This window comes from Anomaloglossus baeobatrachus, chromosome 12, assembly GCF_048569485.1.
Source record: "Anomaloglossus baeobatrachus isolate aAnoBae1 chromosome 12, aAnoBae1.hap1, whole genome shotgun sequence".
In the NCBI taxonomy this organism is placed as follows: Eukaryota; Metazoa; Chordata; class Amphibia; order Anura; family Aromobatidae; genus Anomaloglossus; species Anomaloglossus baeobatrachus.
The window spans coordinates 104300367-104325704 of NC_134364.1; the positions used below are offsets into that span (position 1 = coordinate 104300367).

General features: G+C 44.8%; 1 protein-coding gene across 8 annotated transcripts in view; it reads right to left on the minus strand.

Moving 5' to 3' along the window:
• The window catches only part of CADM3 (cell adhesion molecule 3), a 379565-nt gene that overhangs the window by 63114 nt on the left and 291113 nt on the right, over positions 1 to 25338 (minus strand). For all 8 annotated transcript variants that reach the window (XM_075330340.1, XM_075330346.1, XM_075330342.1 and 5 more), the window contains one exon: positions 22604 to 22774. In XM_075330340.1, the coding sequence (XP_075186455.1) occupies positions 22604 to 22774 (171 nt within the window). The remainder of the gene's footprint in view (positions 1 to 22603; positions 22775 to 25338) is intronic.

Genomic DNA, 25338 nt, shown 5'->3' on the forward strand with positions numbered 1-25338 from the left:
CAGACACCTGAATATACAGACGCAAGACCAGTCATCTAAAAGTACAGACTAAAGACCAGTTATCCAAAAATACAGACCTAAGACCAGACACCTAAAAATACTGACCCTGGTTCAGACCTTCTAATACAGATACCTGACCAGTCACTTAAAAACACAGATCGAAGACTAGACACCTAAAACCACAGACCCATGACTAGACACCTACAACCACAGACCCAAGACTAGACACTTACAACCAAAGACCCAAGACTAGACACCTACAATCACAGACCCAAGACTAGACACCTACAACCACAGACCCAAGACTAGACACCTACAACCACAGACCCAAGACTAGACACCTACAACCACAGACCCAAGACTAGACACTTACAACCAAAGACCCAAGACTAGACACCTACAATCACAGACCCAAGACTAGACACCTAAAACCGCAGACCCAAGACTAGACACCTACAATCACAGACCCATGACTAGACACCTACAACCACAGACCCAAGACTAGACACTTACAACCAAAGACCCAAGACTAGACACCTACAATCACAGACCCAAGACTAGACACCTAAAACCGCAGACCCAAGACTAGACACCTACAACCACAGACCCAAAACTAGACACCTAAAACCACAGACCCAAGACCAGACACCTAAAAATACGGACCATGGTTTAGACTCTTTAATACAGATACCTGACCAGACACCTAAAAGTACAGACCCAAGACCAGACACCTAAAAGTACAGACCAAAAACCAGACACCTAAAATTAAAGACCTCATATTTTTCCGTCTAAATAATAGATACCTGACCAAACCCCTTAAAATATAGATCCCAAATCAGATACACTATAAATAACACTATACTAATGCCTGACTAAACCTCCTAAAAGTTCAGAATCAGACCCCAGACCAGATCCACTAAAAATAGAGATTCCAGTCTAAACAACCAAAATTACAGATCCCCTCTGGTGAGATGCCATACAATGGGGCGTGCTGAAAGCCCCCACTGTCACCATCTTGGTTCTTGTAGTCACTATATACTCAAGTACAGTAGTATATATTAAAAGCAATCAAACAAGCACAAGTTCACTTCCTCTATAAAAATAAGGTGAAAAGAAAAAAGTAACTATAGACGTTTGATATAGTAGTGAACATAAAAATCATGATCGCTGCAAAAATAGAACCCCACACATAAAGTATACATTACAATAGATAATATAAAAGTAAAAAAAAGGTAATGGCTATTGGAAGAAAAAGAGGGGGAAAACATAAATTAGCTGTGCCAGTAAGAGGTTAAATAGTGAAATGTTTTTCGATGGTGTACCTGTCACCAGGTCAGAAGTGTCCAGTTTTTGCTTCTATTTATTCCCGTTATTCTCCTAAGAGTTCTGGGTTTTCTTTCATTTTTTTATCCGATGTACGGCTCCAGAGATAAGGGCCTTTTTATGCAGTGCTAATTTTTATGTCTTTCCTCGGGGGCGTGGCTATGGGATTCTCGGGGGCGTGACTTTGGGCTGCTGTGCAATAAATGAGCACTAACTAAAAAGGTACATATCTCTGGAACCGTATGGTAGATTTTACAAAAACAAAAAACAGAATACTCAGGTAAGGAGTGGGAATAAATAAGGTCACATACTGGCCACTTTTCACTTGGTGAGAGGTCCCCTTTAAGCCAGGGTCCATGAGATAAAATGTATCAGTAAAATCAGATATTCCAAGAAAACAGCGAGGATTCGTTCTCATGAATCTCATGATCAGTCCACAAAACACCTATTTCTGTTTTAAAGGGACTAGGCAGATAACGTTTCTATATCTATATGTAATATTTCATACTCGGTCAGAGTAACAAATGCAGGAGATAAGGGTTTGAACTTGATGGGGTGCCGATCTTCCATGCACATCATGGGTAACATCCTGTCAGTAAGGCTATTGAAGTTGTCAGCAGGAGGTCGCCCGGAGCCTGGGAGGACTGAACACAGCACTGTGCGTGAGAGCGGGAACATTACAATGTCAAATATCTTAACTCTTGTCATGTTAGGGGAATTCTTACATACGCATCCACGGACGCTCCAAGGCAGTTGTTTCCTTCTTGCATTTTAGGTTTAATGGCCCAGAAAAAAATAATGTTTGTGTGTAACGTCTCTCAGAACCTCCACATTCATATTGCATTTCAAACAGATTCAGGAGAGCAAAAAACAGTCCTTACATTCAGCACCGTGGACAGGTACCTGTAGTGTTCAGCACCATGGACAGGTACCTGTAGTGTTCAGCACCATGGACAGGTACCTGTAGTGTTCAGCACCATGGACGGGTACCTGTAATGTTCAGCACCATGGACAGGTACCTGTAGTGTTCAGCACCATGGACAGGTACCTGTAGTGTTCAGCACCATGGACGGGTACCTGTAGTGTTCAGCACCATGGACGGGTACCTGTAGTGTTCAGCACCATGGACGGGTACCTGTAATGTTCAGCACCATGGACAGGTACCTGTAGTGTTCAGCACCATGGACAGGTACCTGTAGTGTTCAGCACCATGGACAGGTACCTGTAATGTTCAGCACCATGGACGGGTACCTGTAGTGTTCAGCACCATGGACAGGTACCTGTAGTGTTCAGCACCATGGACGGGTACCTGTAGTGTTCAGCACCATAGGCGGGTACCTGTAGTGTTCAGCACCATAGACGGGTACCTGTAGTGTTCAGCACCATGGACAGGTACCTGTAGTGTTCAGCACCATGGACAGGTACCTGTAGTGTTCAGCACCATGGACGGGTACCTGTAGTGTTCAGCACCATGGACGGGTACCTGTAGTGTTCAGCACCATGGACGGGTACCTGTAGTGTTCAGCCCCATGGACGGGTACCTGTAGTGTTCAGCACCATGGACGGGTACCTGTAGTGTTCAGCACCATGGACGGGTACCTGTGGTGTTCAGCACCATGGACGGGTACCTGTAGTGTTCAGCACCATGGACGGGTACCTGTAGTGTTCAGCACCATGGACGGGTACCTGTAGTGTTCAGCACCATGGACGGGTACCTGTAGTGTTCAGCACCATGGACGGGTACCTGTGGTGTTCAGCACCATGGACGGGTACCTGTAGTGTTCAGCACCATGGACGGGTACCTGTAGTGTTCAGCACCATGGACGGGTACCTGTAGTGTTCAGCACCATGGACGGGTACCTGTGGTGTTCAGCACCATGGACGGGTACCTGTAGTGTTCAGCACCATGGACGGGTACCTGTAGTGTTCAGCACCATGGACGGGTACCTGTAGTGTTCAGCACCATGGACGGGTACCTGTAGTGTTCAGCACCATGGACGGGTACCTGTAGTGTTCAGCACCATGGAAGGGTACCTGTAGTGTTCAGCACCATGGAAGGGTACCTGTAGTGTTCAGCACCATGGACGCTTTCGGCGGGCACCCACTGAGAATGGAATAATGCCGGATTTAGGAAGCTGGCTGAGGGTTGCAAAGCCTGTAGACAGCTGACTGGATTGTGCCAAGCTGGATTCCTTCCTTAGGTAGTCCTTGATAGCTCAGCCGAATCCTTGCATTCAATGCTGAAGTCCATGTAGTATTATAATCCACGTTCGGTTATGGCTTGCCAATCGGATCCGCAGGTCCTAAAGTGGTATCATGTAGCAAGAGTCTACCCGGGCAATGGACAGTCCTCCTTATACCCCTGAGCTCTCCATTCAGACCATTGGGGGTCTTCACAATTGGTGGATAAGACTGGGCTCTTATTGGCTAGATTTCAAGACGTATACAAAATATCCCTAGTAGTCATTGTGACGACATGGACTCTCATGGGTTAAAGTTTCTTAAAATTCAGCCAGACAGGATGATAGATTGTTTATAGATGGGGGATAAGTCCCTCATTGTTTTTACAAGACTTGTTGACTCATGTAATTGTGTTGGCCACTGAAAGCCAGACGTATTGTTCTCCAGACTCTTCCAGTAATCATTGTATTGTAGTTGTGTATTGCTAATGTGATTACCTTAGTAGCCATTGTCGAATCTGTGACTTGCAGACTTCATGTAGATACCCTCAGTCTTCCTGTAGACATCATTTGGATGAACATTGTCCATGCAGCTTGAGATTCATCCAATGGGAGAGGCGATCTTGTGCAACCAATCGATGAGGACGCAGTGTGCCCAGAGGGAGGGCTGTGGCTATAAGAGAGGACTTCTTTAAGCCACCAGGTTGATGGATGCTGATGGATCCAGTCTAAGCTCTTAGGAGCTGACTAGAGGATCAGGATACCCTGTGGCTTCAATCTAGGGACTCCGGTTCCGGTTGGAAACCATATCCACAGCCTAGGGATTTCGACTCCAGCTGCTAGGATTGTATCATCATACCAGGACTACCTAAGGAGGACACTCAGGTTGGGACAGTTCAGTCACCTGTTACAGACTTTGCAGACCTCAGCCAGCTTCCTAAATCTGGCGTTATTCCAGTCACGGTGGGTGCCCGCCGAAAGCGGGGTGCTGCTGGATTGGAGTAAATAGCCCTGGGACCTCTGAGGCATGGACATTCTAAATCCCTGGTGAGCCAGCGGAAGGGTGAGACTCTGTTGCCTGTTACATTTGTATTTTGCTGGTTATGTGTTATGTGCCGTTAATCGTTTGGGGATCCAATAAAGTCTAATTATTGTGGTTCCCTCACCCTGTGTTGTCTGAGTAGTGTTATGCCCACGGTTAAGGAGGCCGGCGTTCAGTTGGGATGAGCCCTGAGCCACACTGTCTTTCTAAAGGCGGCGGGTTTTAGTGGACGAGAGCACCCACTGAGCCCCGTGTCTCCACAGTCATGGTCTCTGGCAGGGCCAGCTAAGTTACATCACATCTAGCAATACAATGGCAGGTTCGCATAATTGATTTGTCTGGGTATCTGACCTTTACTGGCCAAGGCAATTACATGAGTCAACAAGAACTTTAACACTAGACTCCTAAGAGTCTTGTAGAAACAATGAGGGGCTTATCCCCCGTTTATAAACAAACTATCTTCATGTCTGACTGAATTTTAAGAAACTTAACTCATGCTAGGAACTGACAGAGTCCATGTCATCACATTGGATGGGTACCTGTAATATTCAGCACCATGGATGGGTACCTGTAGTGTTCAGCACCATGGACTGGTACCTGTAGTGTTCAGCACCATGGACGGGTACCTGTAGTGTTCAGCACCATGGACGGGTACCTGTAGTGTTCAGCACCATGGACGGGTACCTGTAGTGTTCAGCACCATGGACGGGTACACCATGGATGGGTACCTGTAGTGTTCAGCACCATGGACTGGTACCTGTAGTGTTCAGCACCATGGACGGGTACACCATGGACTGGTACCTGTAGTGTTCAGCACCATGGACTGGTACCTGTAGTGTTCAGCACCATGGACTGATACCTGTAGTGTTCAGCACCATGGACTGGTACCTGTAGTGTTCAGCACCATGGACGGGTACCTGTAGTGTTCAGCACCATGGACGGGTACCTGTAGTGTTCAGCACCATGGACTGGTACCTGTAGCGTTCAGCACCATGGACGGGTACCTGTAGTGTTCAGCACCATGGACAGGTACTCAGTATTCAGCACCATGGACGGGTACCTGTAGTGTTCAGCCCCATGGACGGGTACCTGTAGTGTTCAGCACCATGGACGGGTACCTGTAGTGTTCAGCACCATGGACGGGTACCTGTAGTGTTCAGCACCATGGACGGGTACCTGTAGTGTTCAGCACTATGGACGGGTACCTGTAGTGTTCAGCACCATGGACGGGTACCTGTAGTGTTCAGCACCATGGACGGGTACCTGTAGTGTTCAGCACTATGGACGGGTACCTGTAGTGTTCAGCACCATGGACGGGTACCTGTAGTGTTCAGCACCATGGACGGGTACCTGTAGTGTTCAGCACCATGGACGGGTACCTGTAGTGTTCAGCGCCATGGACGGGTACCTGTAGTGTTCAGCACCATGGACGGGTACCTGTAGTGTTCAGCACCATGGACAGGTACTCAGTATTCAGCACCATGGACGGGTACCTGTAGTGTTCAGCACCATGGACAGGTACCTGTAGTGTTCAGCACCATGGACAGGTACTCAGTATTCAGCACCATGGACGGGTACCTGTAGTGTTCAGCACCATGGACTGGTACCTGTAGTGTTCAGCACCATGGATGGGTACCTGTAGTGTTCAGCACCATGGACTGGTACCTGTAGTGTTCAGCACCATGGACGGGTACCTGTAGTGTTCAGCACCATGGATGGGTACCTGTAGTGTTCAGCACCATGGACTGGTACCTGTAGTGTTCAGCACCATGGACTGGTACCTGTAGTGTTCAGCACCATGGACTGGTACCTGTAGTGTTCAGCACCATGGACTGGTACCTGTAGTGTTCAGCACCATGGACGGGTACCTGTAGTGTTCAGCACCATGGACGGGTACCTGTAGTGTTCAGCACCATGGACGGGTACCTGTAGTGTTCAGCACCATGGACGGGTACCTGTAGTGTTCAGCACCATGGACGGGTACCTGTAGTGTTCAGCACCATGGACTGGTACCTGTAGTGTTCAGCACCATGGACTGGTACCTGTAGTGTTCAGCACCATGGACTGGTACCTGTAGTGTTCAGCACCATGGACGGGTACCTGTAGTGTTCAGCACCATGGACTGGTACCTGTAGTGTTCAGCACCATGGATGGGTACCTGTAGTGTTCAGCACCATGGACGGGTACCTGTAGTGTTCAGCACCATGGATGGGTACCTGTAGTGTTCAGCACCATGGACGGGTACCTGTAGTGTTCAGCACCATGGACTGGTACCTGTAGTGTTCAGCACCATGGACTGGTACCTGTAGTGTTCAGCACCATGGATGGGTACCTGTAGTGTTCAGCACCATGGACGGGTACCTGTAGTGTTCAGCACCATGGACGGGTACCTGTAATGTTCAGCACCATGGACTGGTACCTGTAGTGTTCAGCACCATGGACGGGTACCTGTAGTGTTCAGCACCATGGATGGGTACCTGTAGTGTTCAGCACTATGGACTGGTACCTGTAGTGTTCAGCACCATGGACTGGTACCTGTAGTGTTCAGCACCATGGATGGGTACCTGTAGTGTTCAGCACCATGGACGGGTACCTGTAGTGTTCAGCACCATGGACGGGTACCTGTAGTGTTCAGCACCATGGACGGGTACATGTGATATTCATCACACACATATCTCGCATGTTGTTCTTATTAGCTGACATGAAATCAGAATAAACCTTTCTTGTTTTAGGTCAATTAGGAACCAAAATTATATTTGACAAATGCCAGAATAATTACAAAGCGAATGTTTTAAGGCTATGTTCACACACTGCATTTTTTACCTGCGTTTTTGGTCCGTTTTGCTGCAGAAATTTCTTGAGAAATTCTTGTAACCTTTCTGCAGACATTCCCCAGCAAAACCTATAGCAAAAAAAATTAGCTGTGCGCACACTGCGTTTTTTTCTTAAGAAAATTCTTTCAGTAGATTTTCTTAAGAAAAAGAATGAGCATGTCAGTTCTTTTCTGTAGCTAACTGCGTTATTTGCCATAGATAATTGGCACAATAACGCAGGGAGCAACCAGCGGTAAAAACGCACCAAAAACGCACCGAAAACACGGCAAAAACGCACCGAAAACGCACCAAAAACGCACCGAAAACGCACCGAAAACGCACCAAAAACGCACCGAAAACACGGCAAAAACGCACCGAAAACGCACCAAAAACGCACCGAAAACGCACCGAAAACACACCAAAAACACGGCAAAAACGCACAGAAAACGCACCAAAAACGCACCGAAAACGCAAAAATGCAGGTGCGTTTTTGGTGCGTTTTTTAACGCAGGTGCACTAATCCTTCACTCTTAAGAAATTTCTTAAGAAATTTCTTAAGAAAAATCATTTTTCTAGTGTGAACATAGCCTAAGGCATTTTTATTACTTTCTGCAACGTCAGAAGTTTCCATACTCTAAGAGTACTGTGCCTTTAAACAATATGGGACAGCCCATATAATGATGTCATGTCTTTGGAAGCTTCTGATTGGTTTATTGGCAATATCTGAGTTAATTACAGACACACCTGTGGATGTATTTTAATGCACACCTGAAACACACTGCTTCTTTGTGGAGCATCATGGGAAAGTCAAAGAAATCAGCCAAGATCTCAGGAAGAGAATTGTGGACTTGCACAAGTCTGGTTCATCCTTGGGTGCAATTTCCAGATACCTGAAGGTGCCTCATTCATCTGTACAAACAATTATACGCAAGTACAAAGAAGATGGGAATGTCCAGCCATCATACCGCTCAGGAAGGAGACGGGTTCTGTGTACCAGAGAGGAACGTGCTTTGGTCAGACATGTGCAAATCAACCCAAGAACAAAAGCAAAAGACCCTGTGAAGATACTGGTGGAAGCTGGTAAGATTGTGTCATTATCCACAGTGAAATGAGTACTGTATCAGCATGGGCTGAAAGGCCACTCTGCCAGGAAGAAGCCATTACTCCAAAAGAAACATAAAAAAGCCAGATTCATGTTTGCAAATGCACACAGAAACAAAGAGCTTAATTTTTGGAGACATGTCCTGTGGTCTGACGAAACTAAAATTGAACAGTTTGGCCATAATGACCATTGTTACATTTTAGGAAAAAGGGAGAATCTTTGAAGCCTACGAACACCATCCCCACTGTGAAACACGGGGGAAGCAGCATCATGTTGTGGGTTTGTTTTGCTGCAGGAGGCCCAGACACAAGAACTGCACAGAAGTGATTACAAATTCTTGTGCACAGGCTTAAGCAACTCTTGTGCAAAGTCCATAGCTTATGTTCTATTCACCAATAAAAGGTATATGTGTGAGCTTTTATGGACCGTAGTATACAGTAGCAGTCATTCCATGGCACTTAGGCGGGCTTTGCACGTTGCGACATCGCAAGCCGATGCTGCGATGTCGCACGCGATAGTCCCTGCCCCCGTCGCAGGTACGATATCTTGTGATAGCTGGCGTAGCGATAATTATCGCTACGGCAGCTTCACACGCACTTACCTGCCCTGCGACCGTTGCTCTGGCCGGCGACCCGCCTCATTCCCAAGGGGGCGGGTCGTGCGGCGTCACAGTGACGTCACACGGCAGGCAGCCAATGGCGGCGGAGGGGCGGAGATGAGCAGGATGTAAACATCCCGCCCACCTCCTTCCTTCCGTATAGCCGCCGGCGGCAGGTAAGGAGATGTTCCTCGCTATATAAGTGTTATAAGCTCTATTTGACCTGGTCACACATGTTTTCCTGCCACTTATGGTTGTTTGTCCCTGGCTCATATTCTGACCACTTCTCTTCCTGACGTGTCTGTCACTGTTCCGGACCTCCTGGTTTGGTTTTGATGTCACTTTCCAACTATTTTTTACCAGCTTGCTCCATGGGCCGACAAACTGTTATTAGAGTAACATAAAGCTGCAAAAATCAGAACGCGTAAGGTTTATGTCACACGGAGTTTTGCACAAACTTCGCCGACTATCATAGCGGGATTGGAGTCTGTTCAGATTGCAGATTCTGACAGTTTGCTCAGTGGTTTGTCTGGTGTCTGTGATCAACAGAGGAAGACTCAGGAGTTGACCTGCTGTGTGTTGATTCATAGGCAGGCTGGCAAGAGTTAATGTCTGCTGGTCTACTTTCTCATTTGGTCACATGTTGTGGGGAAGCCTATCACATCTTCTCCTCTCCTATTTATGTTGGTGGAATCCTTCTACTCATGCCAACTATAGTTTGTTCTATGATGATTTGTGAGGTGTGGTGTCCCAGATTTACTGAGAATGTTGTGCTCATTACTTGATGTGGTTGTGGAGTTTACCCCTGTTGTTTTTTTGTTTCCTTTCTGCTCTTATTTTCCTCCTGAATCTCTTATTGTCTTATCCTTTGTCTGCATGCTGTGTGACAAGCGTTTTGGTTCTCCCTGGTCTGTCTGTATCTGTGGGTTTCATCTCACTCCTGTCCCGTCCCTCCCAGCGGAGAAGGGGAGTGGGAATCAGATCAGTACTGGTGAGGAGCAGGGCCAGGAAGGAGACTCAGGCCTCTCCACCATCAGGAGTATCACTGAGATTAGGGATATCATAGGGTTCCCTAGCTCTGTGTCACAAAGTTGTGGTTTTCCCTTGATTGTGTTTATCTGTGGGTTTCATCTCACTCCTGTCCCATCCCTCCCTGGAGGGAGGGGGAGAGGGAGAGGGAATCAGATCAGGACTGAGCAGGAGCAGGGCCAGGATGGAGACTCAGGCCTTTCCACCATCGGGAGTATTCCTGAGAATATGGATAGTATAGGGTTTCCTAGCTCTGTGTGACAAAGTTTTGGTTTTACCTAGTCTGTCTATATTTGTGAGTTTCATCACATTCCTGTCCTATCCCTCCCTGGGGGAAGGGAGAATCAGATTAGGACTGAACAGGGCCAGGAAGGAGACTCAGGCCACTCCACCATCGGGAGTATTCCTGAGAGTAGGCATAGTATAGGGTTCTGTATCTCTGTGTGACAAAGTTTTGGTTTTACCTTGTCTGCCTTTATCTGTGAGTTTCATTACATTCCTGTCCCGTCTCTCCCTGGGAGGAGAGGGAATAAGATTAGGACTAGTCAGGAGCAGGGCCAGGAAGGAGACTCAGGCATCTCCACCATCAGGAGTATCCCTGATATTAGGGATATCATAGGACCCCTATCTTAAGTGACAGCTTGGGAGCCCTGGTTCCCCTGACAGTTTAGAAATGGAGCTACAACTACATACACCTAAAAAGCTTTTTTCACAGTGATTGGATGAAATTGGCATAAAGGACAGCCGCAAAGTGTTTGCCTTCAGCACCATTCACACCTCAGCTATGATGTCGTTATGTATAGTATAGGTCCAAACTAAAAAATAAAATATCTGTGTCTGTTCCACTCCATCTCCGTCACCTCCCCTCCCCCCATGCCAGTCTTAATCACGTTCCGGGTGTATCTTGCCTTGGTGCTTGTAGCCTGTAGGGCTGAACTGACAACCTCACACTGAAAATCACTGCAGCGGGGGAGAAGAGTGGAATCACACACACAGTCACATCTATTGCTGTGCTGTGATTGTAACACGACCAGGCCCCTCCTCCCTCCTGAGCTGCTCGAGAGGTAAAAGTGTAGCCTGGAACCATACAACAATCAAATCCTGTTTAATATGAGAAAGCAACAAAATGCCGAGCCGCATCGTTAACAGCCCAAATCCATCACGTCAATCCGCAGCGCTCTGCTGTATTTATTAGAGCCCGGAGGGTAGGAAAGCACGGATTTAAAGGGATTGTCTATCCACAGATTATAAGACCTCCACCATATATATATATTCCTGAGAGTAGGGATAGTATAGGGTTTCCTAGCTCTGTGTGGCAAAGTTTGTCTATATTTGTGAGTTTCATCACATTCCTGTCCCGTCTATCCCTGGGGGGAGGGGGAATCAGATTAGGACTGATCATGAGCAGGGCCAGGAAGGAGAATCAGGCCTCTCCACCATCAAGAGTATCCTTGAGATTAGGGATATCATAGGGTATATATATATATACATAGTTACTTAGGTTGAAAAAAGCCCCTGGTCCATCTAGTTCACCCTTCCTCCTCCAATTATACATTTTGTCCCTAAGTCACTTATAACCAACAATGTTGTGTACTGTGGAAATCATCCAGCCCTGATATAAAAGCTGTTATAGTATCTGCCATTCCTACCTCTTGTGGTCGGCATTCCGCAGTCTGACTGCTCTAACTGTAAAGAACCCTTTCCTATTTAGCTGCCGGAACCGCTTTTCTTTCACTCGCAGTGAGTGCCGCCTGGTCCTTAGTATTGTCTTTGTATGTATACACAAACATGACAGATTATTCTTAAAAGTCACATTATAAGACAGGTACTTTATAACTATGGCCTGGATGTTGCTCAGGATTATCCTGCAGCCTGACGCACGTTTCGCCCCAGCTTCACCATTACTCAGCCCATAAGAAGGACGGCCATATAATTATTCTTTTACCCCAAGTTTTAAGATTTCCTTTCTTTGCTCTGTGTAAAAGGAAAGGTCTCGGAGAAAACGTCTTCAGATTATCATTTTTCAAATGTCATGTTCAATTAGATTAGTGAACTTTGCAATTCATCTAATTAGCCTTAAAATGCGTAATGTTCAACTAAATGAAATAAACTGAAATATTCACATGCATTCGACATCCGCACGCCACAAAATGTGGGCTAAGTGCTCATAGCCTAAAAATAAACCTACACAGGAGCACAGAAACATCCCTGCACATCGCAGACAGCCCCATCCTACGCTGTGCAGCCTTCAGTCATAAGACGACGCACTCCACACACTCATTGCCAATGGCCAAGAAAGGCTGGAATCTCCCGATCCTAAACTGCCCTTCTTCAAGGATGACCTACCAGCTCTCCTGACGGGAATGGTTTAGTAAAGATTTAATAATTCCACAGCATTTTCCTTAGAACTTCGAGCTGAGCTGTCCCTCAGTTATTCCTCCTGGAAATGGATGTATACATTGGCCAGCACACATTGGACAGTGTAGCACCTTTGGACGATTTATAGGGAAAATGGTTCCATCCTGTTATCAGCTCCCTTGTACATTTCCAGGAGGTGTAATAGAGGGTTGCCTAAAATGGATGTGATGGCAGAACTCTCATGAAGGGCATGTATGGTCAGAGCATGAAAATGGAAACGGGAACCATGAAGTTATCAAAGTCTTTATAGATTTCCAGGAGGTGTAATAGAGGGTTGCCTAAAACAGATGTAAACATAAAGTTATCAAGGTCCTTATACATTTCCAGGAGGTATAATAGAAGGTTGCCTAAAACGAATGTAACCATAAAGTTATCAAGATCCTTATGCATTTCCAGGAGGTGTAATAGAGGGTAGCCTAAAACAGATGTAAACATAAAGTTATCAAGGTCCTTATGCATTTCCAGGAGGTGTAATAGAGGGTTGCCTAAAACGGATGTAACCATAAAGTTATCAAGGTCCTTATACATTTCCAGGAGGTATAATAGAAGGTTGCCTAAAACGAATGTAACCATAAAGTTATCAAGATCCTTATGCATTTCCAGGAGGTGTAATAGAGGGTAGCCTAAAACAGATGTAAACATAAAGTTATCAAGGTCCTTATACATTTCCAGGAGGTATAATAGAAAGTTGCCTAAAACGAATGTAACCATAAAGTTATCACGATCCTTATGCATTTCCAGGAGATGTAATAGAGGGTAGCCTAAAACAGATGTAAACATAAAGTTATCAAGATCCTTATGCATTTCCAGGAGATGTAATAGAGGGTAGCCTAAAACAGATGTAAACATAAAGTTATCAAGGTCCTTATACATTTCCAGGAGGTGTTATAGAGAGTTTCCTGAAATGTATGTGATGACAGGTTCAAAAGATGTGAAGAACTTGAAAAAATTCTCATATAGGGCATGTGGGGTTGGAGTATGAAAATGGAAAATGGAACTATAAAGTTAGCAATGTCTTTATACATTTCCAGAAGGTGTAATAGAGGGTTTCCTAAAATGGATATGATGACAGAACTCTCATGAAGGGCATGTGTGATCAGAACATGAAAATGGAAAACGTAACCATAAAGTTATCAAGGTCCTTACACATTTCCAGGAGGTGTAATAGAGGGTTGCCTAAAACAGATGTGATAACAGAACTCTCATGAAGGGCATGTGTGATAGAACCATGAAAATGGAAAATGTAACCATAAAGTTATCAAGGTCTTTATACATTTCCAGGAGGTGTAATAGAGGGTTTTCTGGAAAAGTATGTTATGATAGGTCCTAAAGATGTAGAGAACGTGAAAGAATTCTAATGAAGAGGTTGCAGTATGAAAATGGAAAATGGAATCAGCAACGTCTTTATACATTTCCTGGAGGTGTAATGCAAGGTTTCCTAAAAGAATGTGATAACAGGTCCTAAAGATGTGGAAAACTTAAAAGAATGTGAATGAAGAGGTTGGAGTATGAAAATGGAAAAAGGAATCATCCAATTATCAAAGTCTTTATACATTTCCAGGAGGTGTAATAGAGGGTTTTCTGAAAAGTATGCTATGATAAGTCCTAAAGATGTAGAGAACTTGAAAGGCTTCTAATGAAAGTGTAGAAGTATGTAAATGGAAAATGGAATTATCCAAGTATCAAAGTCTTTATACATTTCCAGGAGGTGTAATAGAGGGTTTCCTAAAAAGTATGGGATGACAAAACCTAAAGATGTAGAGAACTTGAAAGGACTCTAATGAAGGGGTTGAAGTATGAAAATGGAATCATCAATGTCTATAAACATTTCCAGGAGGTGTAATAGAGGGTTTCCTAAAAAGAATGTGATGACAGATCCTAAAGATGTGAAGAATCTGTGGGGTTGGAGTATGAGAATGGAAAATCGAAACATAGAGTTAACAAGGTCATTATACATTTCCAGGAGGTGTAATAAAGGGTTTTCTAAAAAGAGTATGTAATAACAGGTCCTAAAGATATAGACAATTTGTAAGGATTCTAATAAAGGGGTTGAAGTATGAAAATGGAAGATGGAATTATCCAAGTATCAAAGTCTTTATACATTTCCAGGAGGTGTAATAGAGGGTTTCCAGAAAAGTATGTGATGATAAGTCCTAAAGATGTGGAGAACTTGAAAAAAATCTCATAAAGAGCATGTGGGGTTAGAGTATGAAAATGGAACCATAAAGTTATCAATGGCTTTATACATTTCCAGGAGGTGTAATAGAGGGTTTCCTAAAAAAGTATGTGATGACAGATACTAAAGATGTGAAGAATCTGAGGGGTTGGAGTATGAGAATGGAAATGGAAACATTCAGTTATCAATACCTTTATACATTTCCAGGAGGTGTAATAGAGGGTTTTCTAAAAACAATTGATTTATGGGTCCTAAAAATGTGAAGAATGTATAAGAACACTCTAGGATAAACGGATTGGACAGTGAGAGTGTGGACAATCGCAATGGTTACATCCAGTTGTAAATTTAGCAATCCATTTCCAGGAGGAATAACAGAGGAATTTGCAAAACTGCTGTGAAAAGGAATTCTTGCCTCAAGAGGAATGAAGGAAAATATAGATTTACGGAGACAGACGACGAGCCTTCTCTGGGAGAATCCCGTACAGATGTTACATAATTACCATTCCCGGCCGTAAGGCGAAACATTCCGATTCCTGCGGACTGGACAATTCCTGGCAGTGGTTACCATGGAAACCTGAAAGCTCGGCTCCTCGCTATAAGCTGCTGATGGCGCATTTGCAGGCTGCGTTATTGCAGTAGTGCGGGGTCGTGCGCGCGGTGGAGATAACTGGTTAAATGCATAGAGACTGAGCAACGTATCTTATGAGAGCTCAATGTCAGGCGGCTGCAGAGGCTTTACAGTGGTAAACAGAACAGTTTACAGAATGTGTATGCCTGCACCGCCCCCAATTTCAGGAGGGAGGCGCTAGTTACCAAAAATGCCTCTTTAATCTGATTTCAACAGGCACATTCATGGGGTTGTCTCATCCATTTTAAGAAGTAAAATTGAAAAACTGGCAGCTTTGCAATCTACTGAATTATTAAAAGCCCTTTCCACTCTCAAAAACTTGCCTAGGTTACCGAACACTCCTGCAGTCAGAGCTGGCCGATCTACTAGGTGAGTAGCAAGGTGAGCAGCGCATACAAGCTTGTTTCTATTTACTAGGCAAGGAGAGCAGCGCCTACAACCTCGTTTCTATCTACTATGCAAAGAGAGCAGTGCTTACAAGCTTGTTTCTATCTACTAAGCAATAAGAACAGTGCCTACAAGCTTGTTTCTCTCTACTATGCAAAGAGAGCAGTGCTTACAAGCTTGTTTCTATTTACTAGGCAAGGAGAGCAGCGCCTACAACCTCGTTTCTATCTACTAGGCAAGGAGAGCAGCGCCTACAACCTCGTTTCTATCTACTAGGCAAGGAGAGCAGTGCTTACAAGCTTGTTTCTATCTACTAGGCATATCAGGTAGCAGGAGAAAAGCAGGTTTAAATACCGTGCCAAACCACAGGAGTCCAGATGGTGTGAGTAAAACTCTTCCTTTTATTTTCACAGGTCTACGCGTTTCGAGGACATATCCGTCCTCTTCCTCAGGACAATGTACAGAGAATACTATCATAGTATTCTCTGTACATTGTCCTGAGGAAGAGGACAAATATGTCCTCGAAACGCATAGACCTGTGAAAATAAAGGGAAGAATTTTGCTAACACCATCTGGACTCCTGTGGTTTGGCGCGGTATTTAAACCTGCTTTTCTCCTGCTATCTGATATATCTCTTCATTGCGGGACCGCTGCCTTCCGCGCTACTTATATGCTTGTTAAGGGGTTGTGACTGGCACAACCCTACCAGGTGAGTGCTTTCACTTGTATTCACCCCCTTGTGTCATACCGGGTAATACCCTATTGCGCCTTCTCTTTCCACAGCTTCTTTTATCTACTAGGCAAGGAGAGCAGCATCTACAAGCTTGTTTCAATCTACTAGGCAATGAGAGCACCACCTACAAGCTCATTTGTATCTACTAGGCAATGAGAGCAGTGCCTACAAGCTCTTTTCTATCTACTAAGCAATGAGAGCAGTGCCTACAAGCTCTTTTCTATCTACTAAGCAATGAGAGCAGTGCCTACAAGCTCTTTTCTATCTACTAAGCAATGAGAGCAGTGCCTACAAGCTCTTTTCTATCTACTAAGCAATGAGAGCAGTGCCTACAAGCTCTTTTCTATCTACTAAGCAATGAGAGCAGTGCCTATAAGCTCTTTTCTATCTACTAAGCAATGAGAGCAGTGCCTACAAGCTCTTTTCTATCTACTAAGCAATGAGAGCAGTGCCTACAAGCTCGTTTCTATCTAGTATGGATGGAGAGAAGCACCTATAAGCTTATTTCAGTCTACTAGGCAAGGAGAGCAGTGTCTACATGCTCGTTTCTATCGACTAGGCAAGGAGAGCAGCGCCTACACACTTGTTTCTATCTACTAAGCAATGAGAGCAGTGCCTGCAAGCTTGTTTCTATCTACTATGCAAGGAGAGCAGTGCCTATAAGATTTTTTCTATCTACTAGGCAAGAACAGCAGTGCCTAAAACCTTGTTTCTATCTACCAGTCAAGGAGAGCAGCACCTACAAGCTCATTTCTATCTACTAGGCAATGAGAGCAACACCTACAAGCTGATTTCTATCTACTAGGCATGGAGAGCAGTGTTTGCAAGCTTGTTTCTATCTATTAGGCAAAGAGAGTGCCTACAAGCTTGTTTCTATATCCCAGGCAAGGATAGCAGTGCCTACAAGCTTGTTTCTATCCACTAGACAAGGACAGCAGCATATACAAGTTCATTTCTATCTAGTAGGACAAGAGAGTTGTGCCTACAAGCTTGTTTCTATTAAGCAAGAAGAGCATCACCTACAAGCTCATTTTTATGTACTAGGCAAGGAGAGCAGTGCCTACAAATTCGTTTCTATTTACGAGGCATGGAGGGCACCACCTACAAGTTTGTTTTTATCTAGTAGTCAAGGAGAGCAGCATCTACAAGCTAGTTTCTATCTACTAGGCAAGGGGGTAGAGCCTAAAAACTCATTCTATTTATGAATCAAGGGGAGAAGCGCCTACAAGCTCATTTCAATCTACTAGGCAAGGAGAGCAGCACCTACAAGCTGGTTTCTATCTACTAGGCAAGGGGGTAGAGCCTAAAAACTCATTCTATTTATGAATCAAGGGGAGAAGCGCCTACAAGCTCATTTCAATCTACTAGGCAAGGAGAGCAGCACCTACAAGCTGGTTTCTATCTACTAGGCAAGGGGGTAGAGCCTAAAAACTCATTCTATTTATGAATCAAGGGGAGAAGCGCCTACAAGCTCATTTCAATCTACTAGGCAAGGAGAGCAGCACCTACAAGCTGGTTTCTATCTACCAGGCAAGGAGAGGAGCGCCTGCAAGCTTGTTTTTATCTACTAGGCAATGAGAGCAGCGCCTATAAACTTGTTTCTATAGAGTTTGTAAGCGCTGCTCTGAAGCTGGCTGAATTGCTGGTTCTGTCCGGCTTCAGTGCCTCTGTGCTCCTCCAGACAGCATGTAGTGCGGGCTGCTTTCTTGCTGCTGGTCCAAACTGTTATTAAATCAGGAGCACACAGTCCCCGGCAATCAGTTGTGATCGGAGAAGAACTTTCACCTGCAGTGGCCACTACAGACGGAATGTGGTACTACATGTGATAAAGACTTGGTTGAGTCCTTGAAAAATAGAGATGCTTTTTGTATCAATAACAACTCTGACCCCTATGATCCCGCTGTGCTCCTGTTAAACAACTTGAGACAATACTTTTAATCACATTTTACAATCTTTATTTTGGCAAAAGAGCCTCCAAAATTTGAATAATTTGGTTCCATCAGCGCTAATTTGTAAAGAAACATGGCATTAAGTGTTCATTTCCCCAGCACTGCCCCCACAGGAGAAATGAGGCATTACACAGTTATCTAATTTAATTTAATAGACTTTTCATCTAATCCATGGAGATGCCGCATCCTCCATAGAGGGATGTGCTTTATAGCACGATGTCCAGCCTGACTGATAAATGAAAATCAGATAAAAACAAATAATCCTTAAAAAAAATCCAACAATCAGTTGTGAGTGGAGGGTCCTCATTGAAATAAGTGGATAAAGACTGAGTTGAGTCCCCAGAAAGAGAGCCCAATGCCGACTCTGAGCCTGATGATGTCCATTTGCCCTCCAAAGGGCATATGGAAATGGACTGTCCTAATGGATTAAGATTTGGGAAATCAGTCCTAAGTTCCAAAACGCACTAAATGATTTATAAATGAATGTTTGAATAAGTTTCCACTTCCATATAAAAGATTGAAATAAGTGGATAAAGACGTAAGGCTGCTTTACACGTAGCGACATCGCTAGCGATAGCACCCGCCCCCGTCGTTTGTGCGTCACGGGCAAATCGCTGCCCGTGGCGTACAATATCGCTAGGATATGTAACATGTACTTACCTTCCTAGCGACGTCGCTGTGGCAGGCGAACAACCTCTTTTTTAAGGGGGAGGTTCGTGCGGCGTCACAGCGACATCACACAGCGGCCACCCAATAGAAGCGGAGGGGCGGAGACCAGCCGCATTAATGACACGCCCACCTAGTTGCCGGAGGACGCAGGAACGCTGTTGTTCTTCGTTCCCAGGGTGTCACGCGTAGCGATGTGTGCTGCCTCAGGAACAACGAACAACCTGCGTCCTGCAACAGCAACGATATTTTGAAAATGAACGACGTGTCAATGATCAACGATTAGGTGAGTATTTTTGATCGTTAGCGGTCGCTCGTAGGTGTCACACGCAACAACGTCACTAACGAGGCCGAATGTGCGTCACGAATTCCGTGACCCCAGCGATATCTCGTTAGCAATGTCGCTGCGTGTAACGGGGGCTTTACTTGAGTCCTTCAGAAAGAGAAACCAATGCCAACTCAGATCCTGATGATGTCGATTTGACCTACAAAGGGCATATGGAACTGGGCTGTTAAGATTTAGGATTTCAGTCCTAGGTTACAAATGCACTAAATTATTTATAAATGAATGTATGAATAAGTTTCTGATTTAAATAGGTGGATAAAGACTTAGTTGAGTCCTCCAGAAAGGGAGCCCAATGCCTACTTTGATGGTGATGACGTCCATTTGACCTACAAAGGGCATCTGAAAATGGGCTGTTAAGATTTGGGATATCAGTCCTAGGTTAAAAACGCACAAAATTATTTATAAATGAATGTCTGAATACATTTTCACCCCCGTATGAAAGATTGAAATAGGTGGATAAAGACTTAGATGAGTCCTCCAGAAAGAGAGACCAGTGCTGACTCTGACCCTGATGACGTCCATTTGACCTACAAAGGGCATATGGAAATGGGCTGTCCTAATGGATTAAGATTTGGGATATCAGTCCTAGGTTACAAACGCACTAAATTATTTATAAATGAATGTTTGAATAAGTGGCCACTCCCGTATAAAAGATTGAAATAAGTGGATAAAGACTTAGTTGAGTCATCCAGAAAGAGAGCCCAATGCTGACTCTGACCCTAAGGGTGGCTTTACATGATACGATATCAGTACCAATATCGCTAGCATGCGACCCGCCCCCATTGTTTGTGCAAAACGGGCATATCGCTGCCCGTCGCGCACAAAATCGCACACCCGCGTCACACATACTTACCTGCATAGCGACGTCGCTGTGACCGGCGTACTGCCTCCTTTCTAAGGGGGCGGTCCGCTCGGCGTCACAGCGACGTTATTGAGCAGCCGCCCAATGAAAGTGGAGGGGTGGAGATGAGCGGGACGAACATCCCGCCCACCTCCTTCCTTCCGCATTGTGGCCGGTGGCAGGTAGATGTTCCTCGTTCCTACGGGGTTCACACACAGCGATGTGCACTGCCGCAGGAACGAGGAACAACAACGGGAAAGCGTTAGTATTGATCCATGTCAACGAGGAGCGATTTTGGACGTTTTTGCAACGATCCAAAATCGCTCCTTGGAGTCACACACTACGAGATCGCTACAGCGACTGGATGTGCGTCACAAATTCCCGTGACCCCAACGAGATCGCTGTAGCAAAATCGTAGCATGTAAAGCTCGCTTAATGATGTCCACTTGACCTACAAAGAGCATATGGAAATGGGCTGTTAAGATTTGGGAAATCAGTTCTAGGTTACAAACACACTAAATTATTAATAAATGAATGTCTGAATAAGTTTCCGATTGAAATAAGTGGATAAAGACTTAGTTGAGTCCTCTAGAAAGAGAGCCCAGTGCCGACTCTGACCCTGATGACATCTATTTGACCTACAAAGGGCATATGGAAATGGGCTGTTAAAATTTGGGATATCAGTCCTAGGTTACAAATGCACTAAATTATTTATAAATGAATAAGTGTCCACTCCCATATAAAAGATTGAAATAATTGGATAAAGAAGCCATTGTTGGGTCCTCCAGAAAGACCAATGCCGACTCTGACCCTGATGATGTCCATTTGACCTACAAAGGTCATATGGAAATGGGCTGCTAAGATTTGGGATATCAGTCTAAATTATTTATAAATGATTGTGTGAATACGTTTCCAGTACCGTATGAAAGATTCTATACAGTATAGTCCTTAGAGCAAATCCTCGGCACATCGATGACATCAATTATCACCAATTACACGTGACATCATAAAAGACAAAAATAACTGCTGCAAATTATCACATAATTCAGTCGTTCTTTGTAAATGAAGACCTATTCCTGGAGGAGATTTTCCTCGTTTATACATTTCCCGGTGTGAGGAGGATACTAATAACATACAGTAGAATGGTCAATGGACTGTTCAATCTACTTCTACAGTAATTACACACAGGTAACAAGAGAACCGAGAGATGCAAGCACAGCAAAACCTCAGATGCGGCAAAGCAGCCATTAGTATATCATTCTCTACTATTCACAGCATGAGGACAGCATGGGAAAACACAGTGTTTCAGGGACAATTCCTCCTTAAAGAAGACTTGCCTAGAATATGTAATTTTTTTTATACATGGTGTAAATGCCGCTGTTCTCCTGAATCCGGCAATGTTTTTCTTTTGTTTCTGCGCCTCTCCATTCCTGAGATATGGCCCCTTCTTTATTGTATATAAATCTAATCTTGTTAGTCAAGTGGGTGTGGTCCTAAAAATCACTGTGGGCGTTTTAATCAAAACTACACCCTCTTGGCTAATAAGCCGAGATTTATACTCAGAGAATACAGGGCCATATCTCAAGAACGGAGAGGCGCAGAAAGAAAAGAAAAACATCGCCGGATTCAGGAGAACAGCGGCGTTTACACCTGGTAAAAATATTAGATATTTATAGCAAGTGATAGATCCCCTTTAAGAAACTGAACTAAGGAAATAGTTTTACATCCATCATCTTAAAAAGTCAATTTTGGACTTATTAAGGGTCTGAGATTAGATAAGGTGATTCCAGTTTTTACTCGAGAAATAGCGCCTCTTTTAAGTATAGGCTCTATTTGGTATTGCAATTCACACCAATAAATTCCAATGACTTCTTATGAAAATAATAATGAAAATAACCCGCTTTTGTAACAGCCGAAAATCCCTCTAAAGGGAATGAGTTGAGAAACTGCGCCACCCTTGAATATAGGCTATCATTGGCAATACTCATTAGTCCTATTCATTTGAGTAGTGCTGAACTGCAATACCGGGTACATCCTGAAGACAAGGGGGCGCTGTGTCTGGAAAAAATAGAGATGTTTCTATCTAATCTTAGGCAACCCCTTAAGGACTTGAGAAACACTAGAGTAGTAGTTAGGCAGGACTGGTTAGGTGCCTCTTATACACAAGTGCTATCACAGCCCACGTCGCATTTGGATGTAACACTAAAAATAAATGGCAAGTTCAAAAGCAACCTGGAAACTTCCGAAAACACATTAAAGAACTTGTAAGGCCAAGAAGAACCATCTAAGAAGTAAAGGTGACTCTCAACCAAAACCTGACGCTGACGTCTACGCAACAAACATGGCCATGTGCAGAAGAAATGTGTACTTACACAGGACCTGAAGCTTCTGGCTGGACGACTTGAACGTGTTGGGCATTGACTCATGGCCTACAGTGCAGGTAATCTCCACCTGGTCATCCGCTTTGGTCACCGGGAAGCTGATGAGGCTCACAACTGTGAAAGTTTTTCCATTGGAGTCCTTTGTCTCAGAGTTTCGAGCTCCTGAAGAAAGATGGAAGCAAGAAAAAAGTGAGAAGGGTGTAGTAGACAATCAGTAGACCATAAAAACAGATGCTCGTCTATTGATATGAGACCAAGGAGGAGAAGGTAACCAATAAGTTGGCTGATGTCATCATCCAGGTCATAACCAATCGGGAGCAACAATGATCAGGGGTCCTAAAGGATGGACATCCCACATCAACCTATGGTCATCCAATACCTATGCGAGTGGGGGAAAAGTCATAGATCTCAAAGCTCTACTCAGTTTCCTGTAGACCATAAGAAACAGTAGACCATAATAAACATGCTTGGCTATCGATATGAGACCCATGAGAAGGATCACACCCAACAGCTGGAGCTAACCAACAAGCTGGCCGATCTCATCATCCAGGTCATAACCAATCAGGAGCAATGGTGATCAGGGGTCCTTAAGGATGGACATCCCACATCAACCTATTGTCATACAATATCTATGTAAGTGGGGAAAGGTTCTAGATCTCAAAGCTCTCCTCAATCTCCTCTAAAAGTGATATTGATCAGGGTTGGATGGGCATTTGTCAAATGAAAAATTGGCAAATTCGGTAGACCAGTTGGCTGTTTGGGTCCTAAAAAGTGGATGCTGTTAAAAGGCCCTGTGTATAAAAATAGTTTTGATAGCCAAGGGGGAGTGGTCCTCAACTTTTCTTCATGGGTGTATTTATGAGAACCATGTCCACTTTTGATAACAAGACTCAATGCTGATAAGAGGGGAGCAAAATAAAAATGTCATTGGCCTTGTTGATTACTCTGGCAGGCTGCGTGCTATTTTAAAGGGGTTGTCCAGACAAGTAATGTCTCAGGAGAGGTCGTCAGTCTCAGATTGGTGGGGGGTCCTACATCCAAAAATCGACACTCCACTGATAAGGTGTTATTAGCTCTGGTGGCATAGGTACCACATGTGCTGCCATAACAACTTTGCCTTGCGCACGAGAGTCATAAATGCATGCGCTAGCCATATTTTAGTGACCTTTCTTAAAGGGGTTGTCCATTCTTAGGGCCATTTTTTTCTTACATAAATTCTGTATTATATACAGTGTATATATATATATATATATATATATATATATATTCTTAGTTCAGATAGTTACACATGTGGTGATACCAAATATGTTAGTTTTTCAATGTTTGGAGGGGAAGTGACCAAATAAATAGCAATTTTTTTCTTTTATTGGTCTACATAGAGAGCTGGAACTTGCGCTCGCTTGTAGAATAAACTGCAATATTGTATTGTAAAATAACTCATCTCCAGTAAAGAAAGGTGGACAGACATTGCAGAAACGGGGACTTTTCCCCATATAAATGTTATCAATATAATACAATCGAAATCCTCCCAATTTGGAACCTTGGGGACCGGCTGTACAACACATTTGACAACTGAGCATATGTGGCACCCCTGAGGCTCCAGTCGCCACAGGGTACAGCACCTTATTTAAGGTGCGGTACACATCCTGGGTAAGGAGAGGTTAATCGCTGGTGTTTCTCACATTCACAATCACACAGTTAGGTGTTTTCCCACTGGGGGTTGGCCTGGGGTAGATAGTGGGGAGGCCATCACGGAGCATGGGACTTTCCCGGTCACTGGGACAGCCACCTGTGGGACGAGCACCACTTGGGGAAAAGGAAGGAGCATCTTCACACACAGGCAGTCTTTCCCGGGCACAGCTTGGGGTAGGAAGCAAAGTTTGGTCCAGACACCATCACTTCAGACACTTCTGGGAGTGCCACGAGACCCTGTGGCTAAGAGCAGGTAGCTCAGCCCGGGTTCTCTACAGCTACACGGGATTCCAGGGTCTGCGGAGAGTGCAGGAAACCCGCACAGCCCGTTCCACATTCCACATACACCAGGATTGGAGGGACCCCGACCAGAAAGGATTCACGGTGGGAACACCGGTGGTGATCTCGAATTGCTCGGGATCGGCTGAAGCCCATCACGGTGGTGACAGGCACTCCGGGAGTAGCAACCGGGACTGTGAGTAAAGAAACCTTGAAACCGCAGAGACTGTGTCCGCCTGTCCTTGCCGTCGCCCTGCGCTTCGGTGCCAACGGTCATTACTCCCCTCATCATCCTCTACGGGGCCCGCTCCACCTGTGGGGAGCAGAAACATCTTTGCTGCTATAACCATCTGCCCCGGAGGACAGCGACAGCAGCAGCGGCTAATCCCTGGCCGCATATCACAGGTGGCGTCACGAGACAAACCATCCCTATCATCAGAATCCATCTTCCCTTTTATTGTACGCCTCGGGGGCCACGAAGCTGGGCAGGGCCACCCGTGACATCCCCAGACCCGACATAACCGGCCAGGCGATGAGTAAGGTTAACCCCTTGCCCCGTGGGTGCTACACATACTTGCAAATCTGAGACATGTGAGTTCGCTGGCTGCTGTTTGCTGAGTTCATGTCAGAATGTGACTGTAGGATAGTGAAAAACAGGGGGCTTCTATACTGTCCTTCATGCAAGGGGGACCTTCACCTCAGGATTACCCCTGATGGTGGAGATGCCGGAGTCACTTGTCTAACTATTCTCCTGA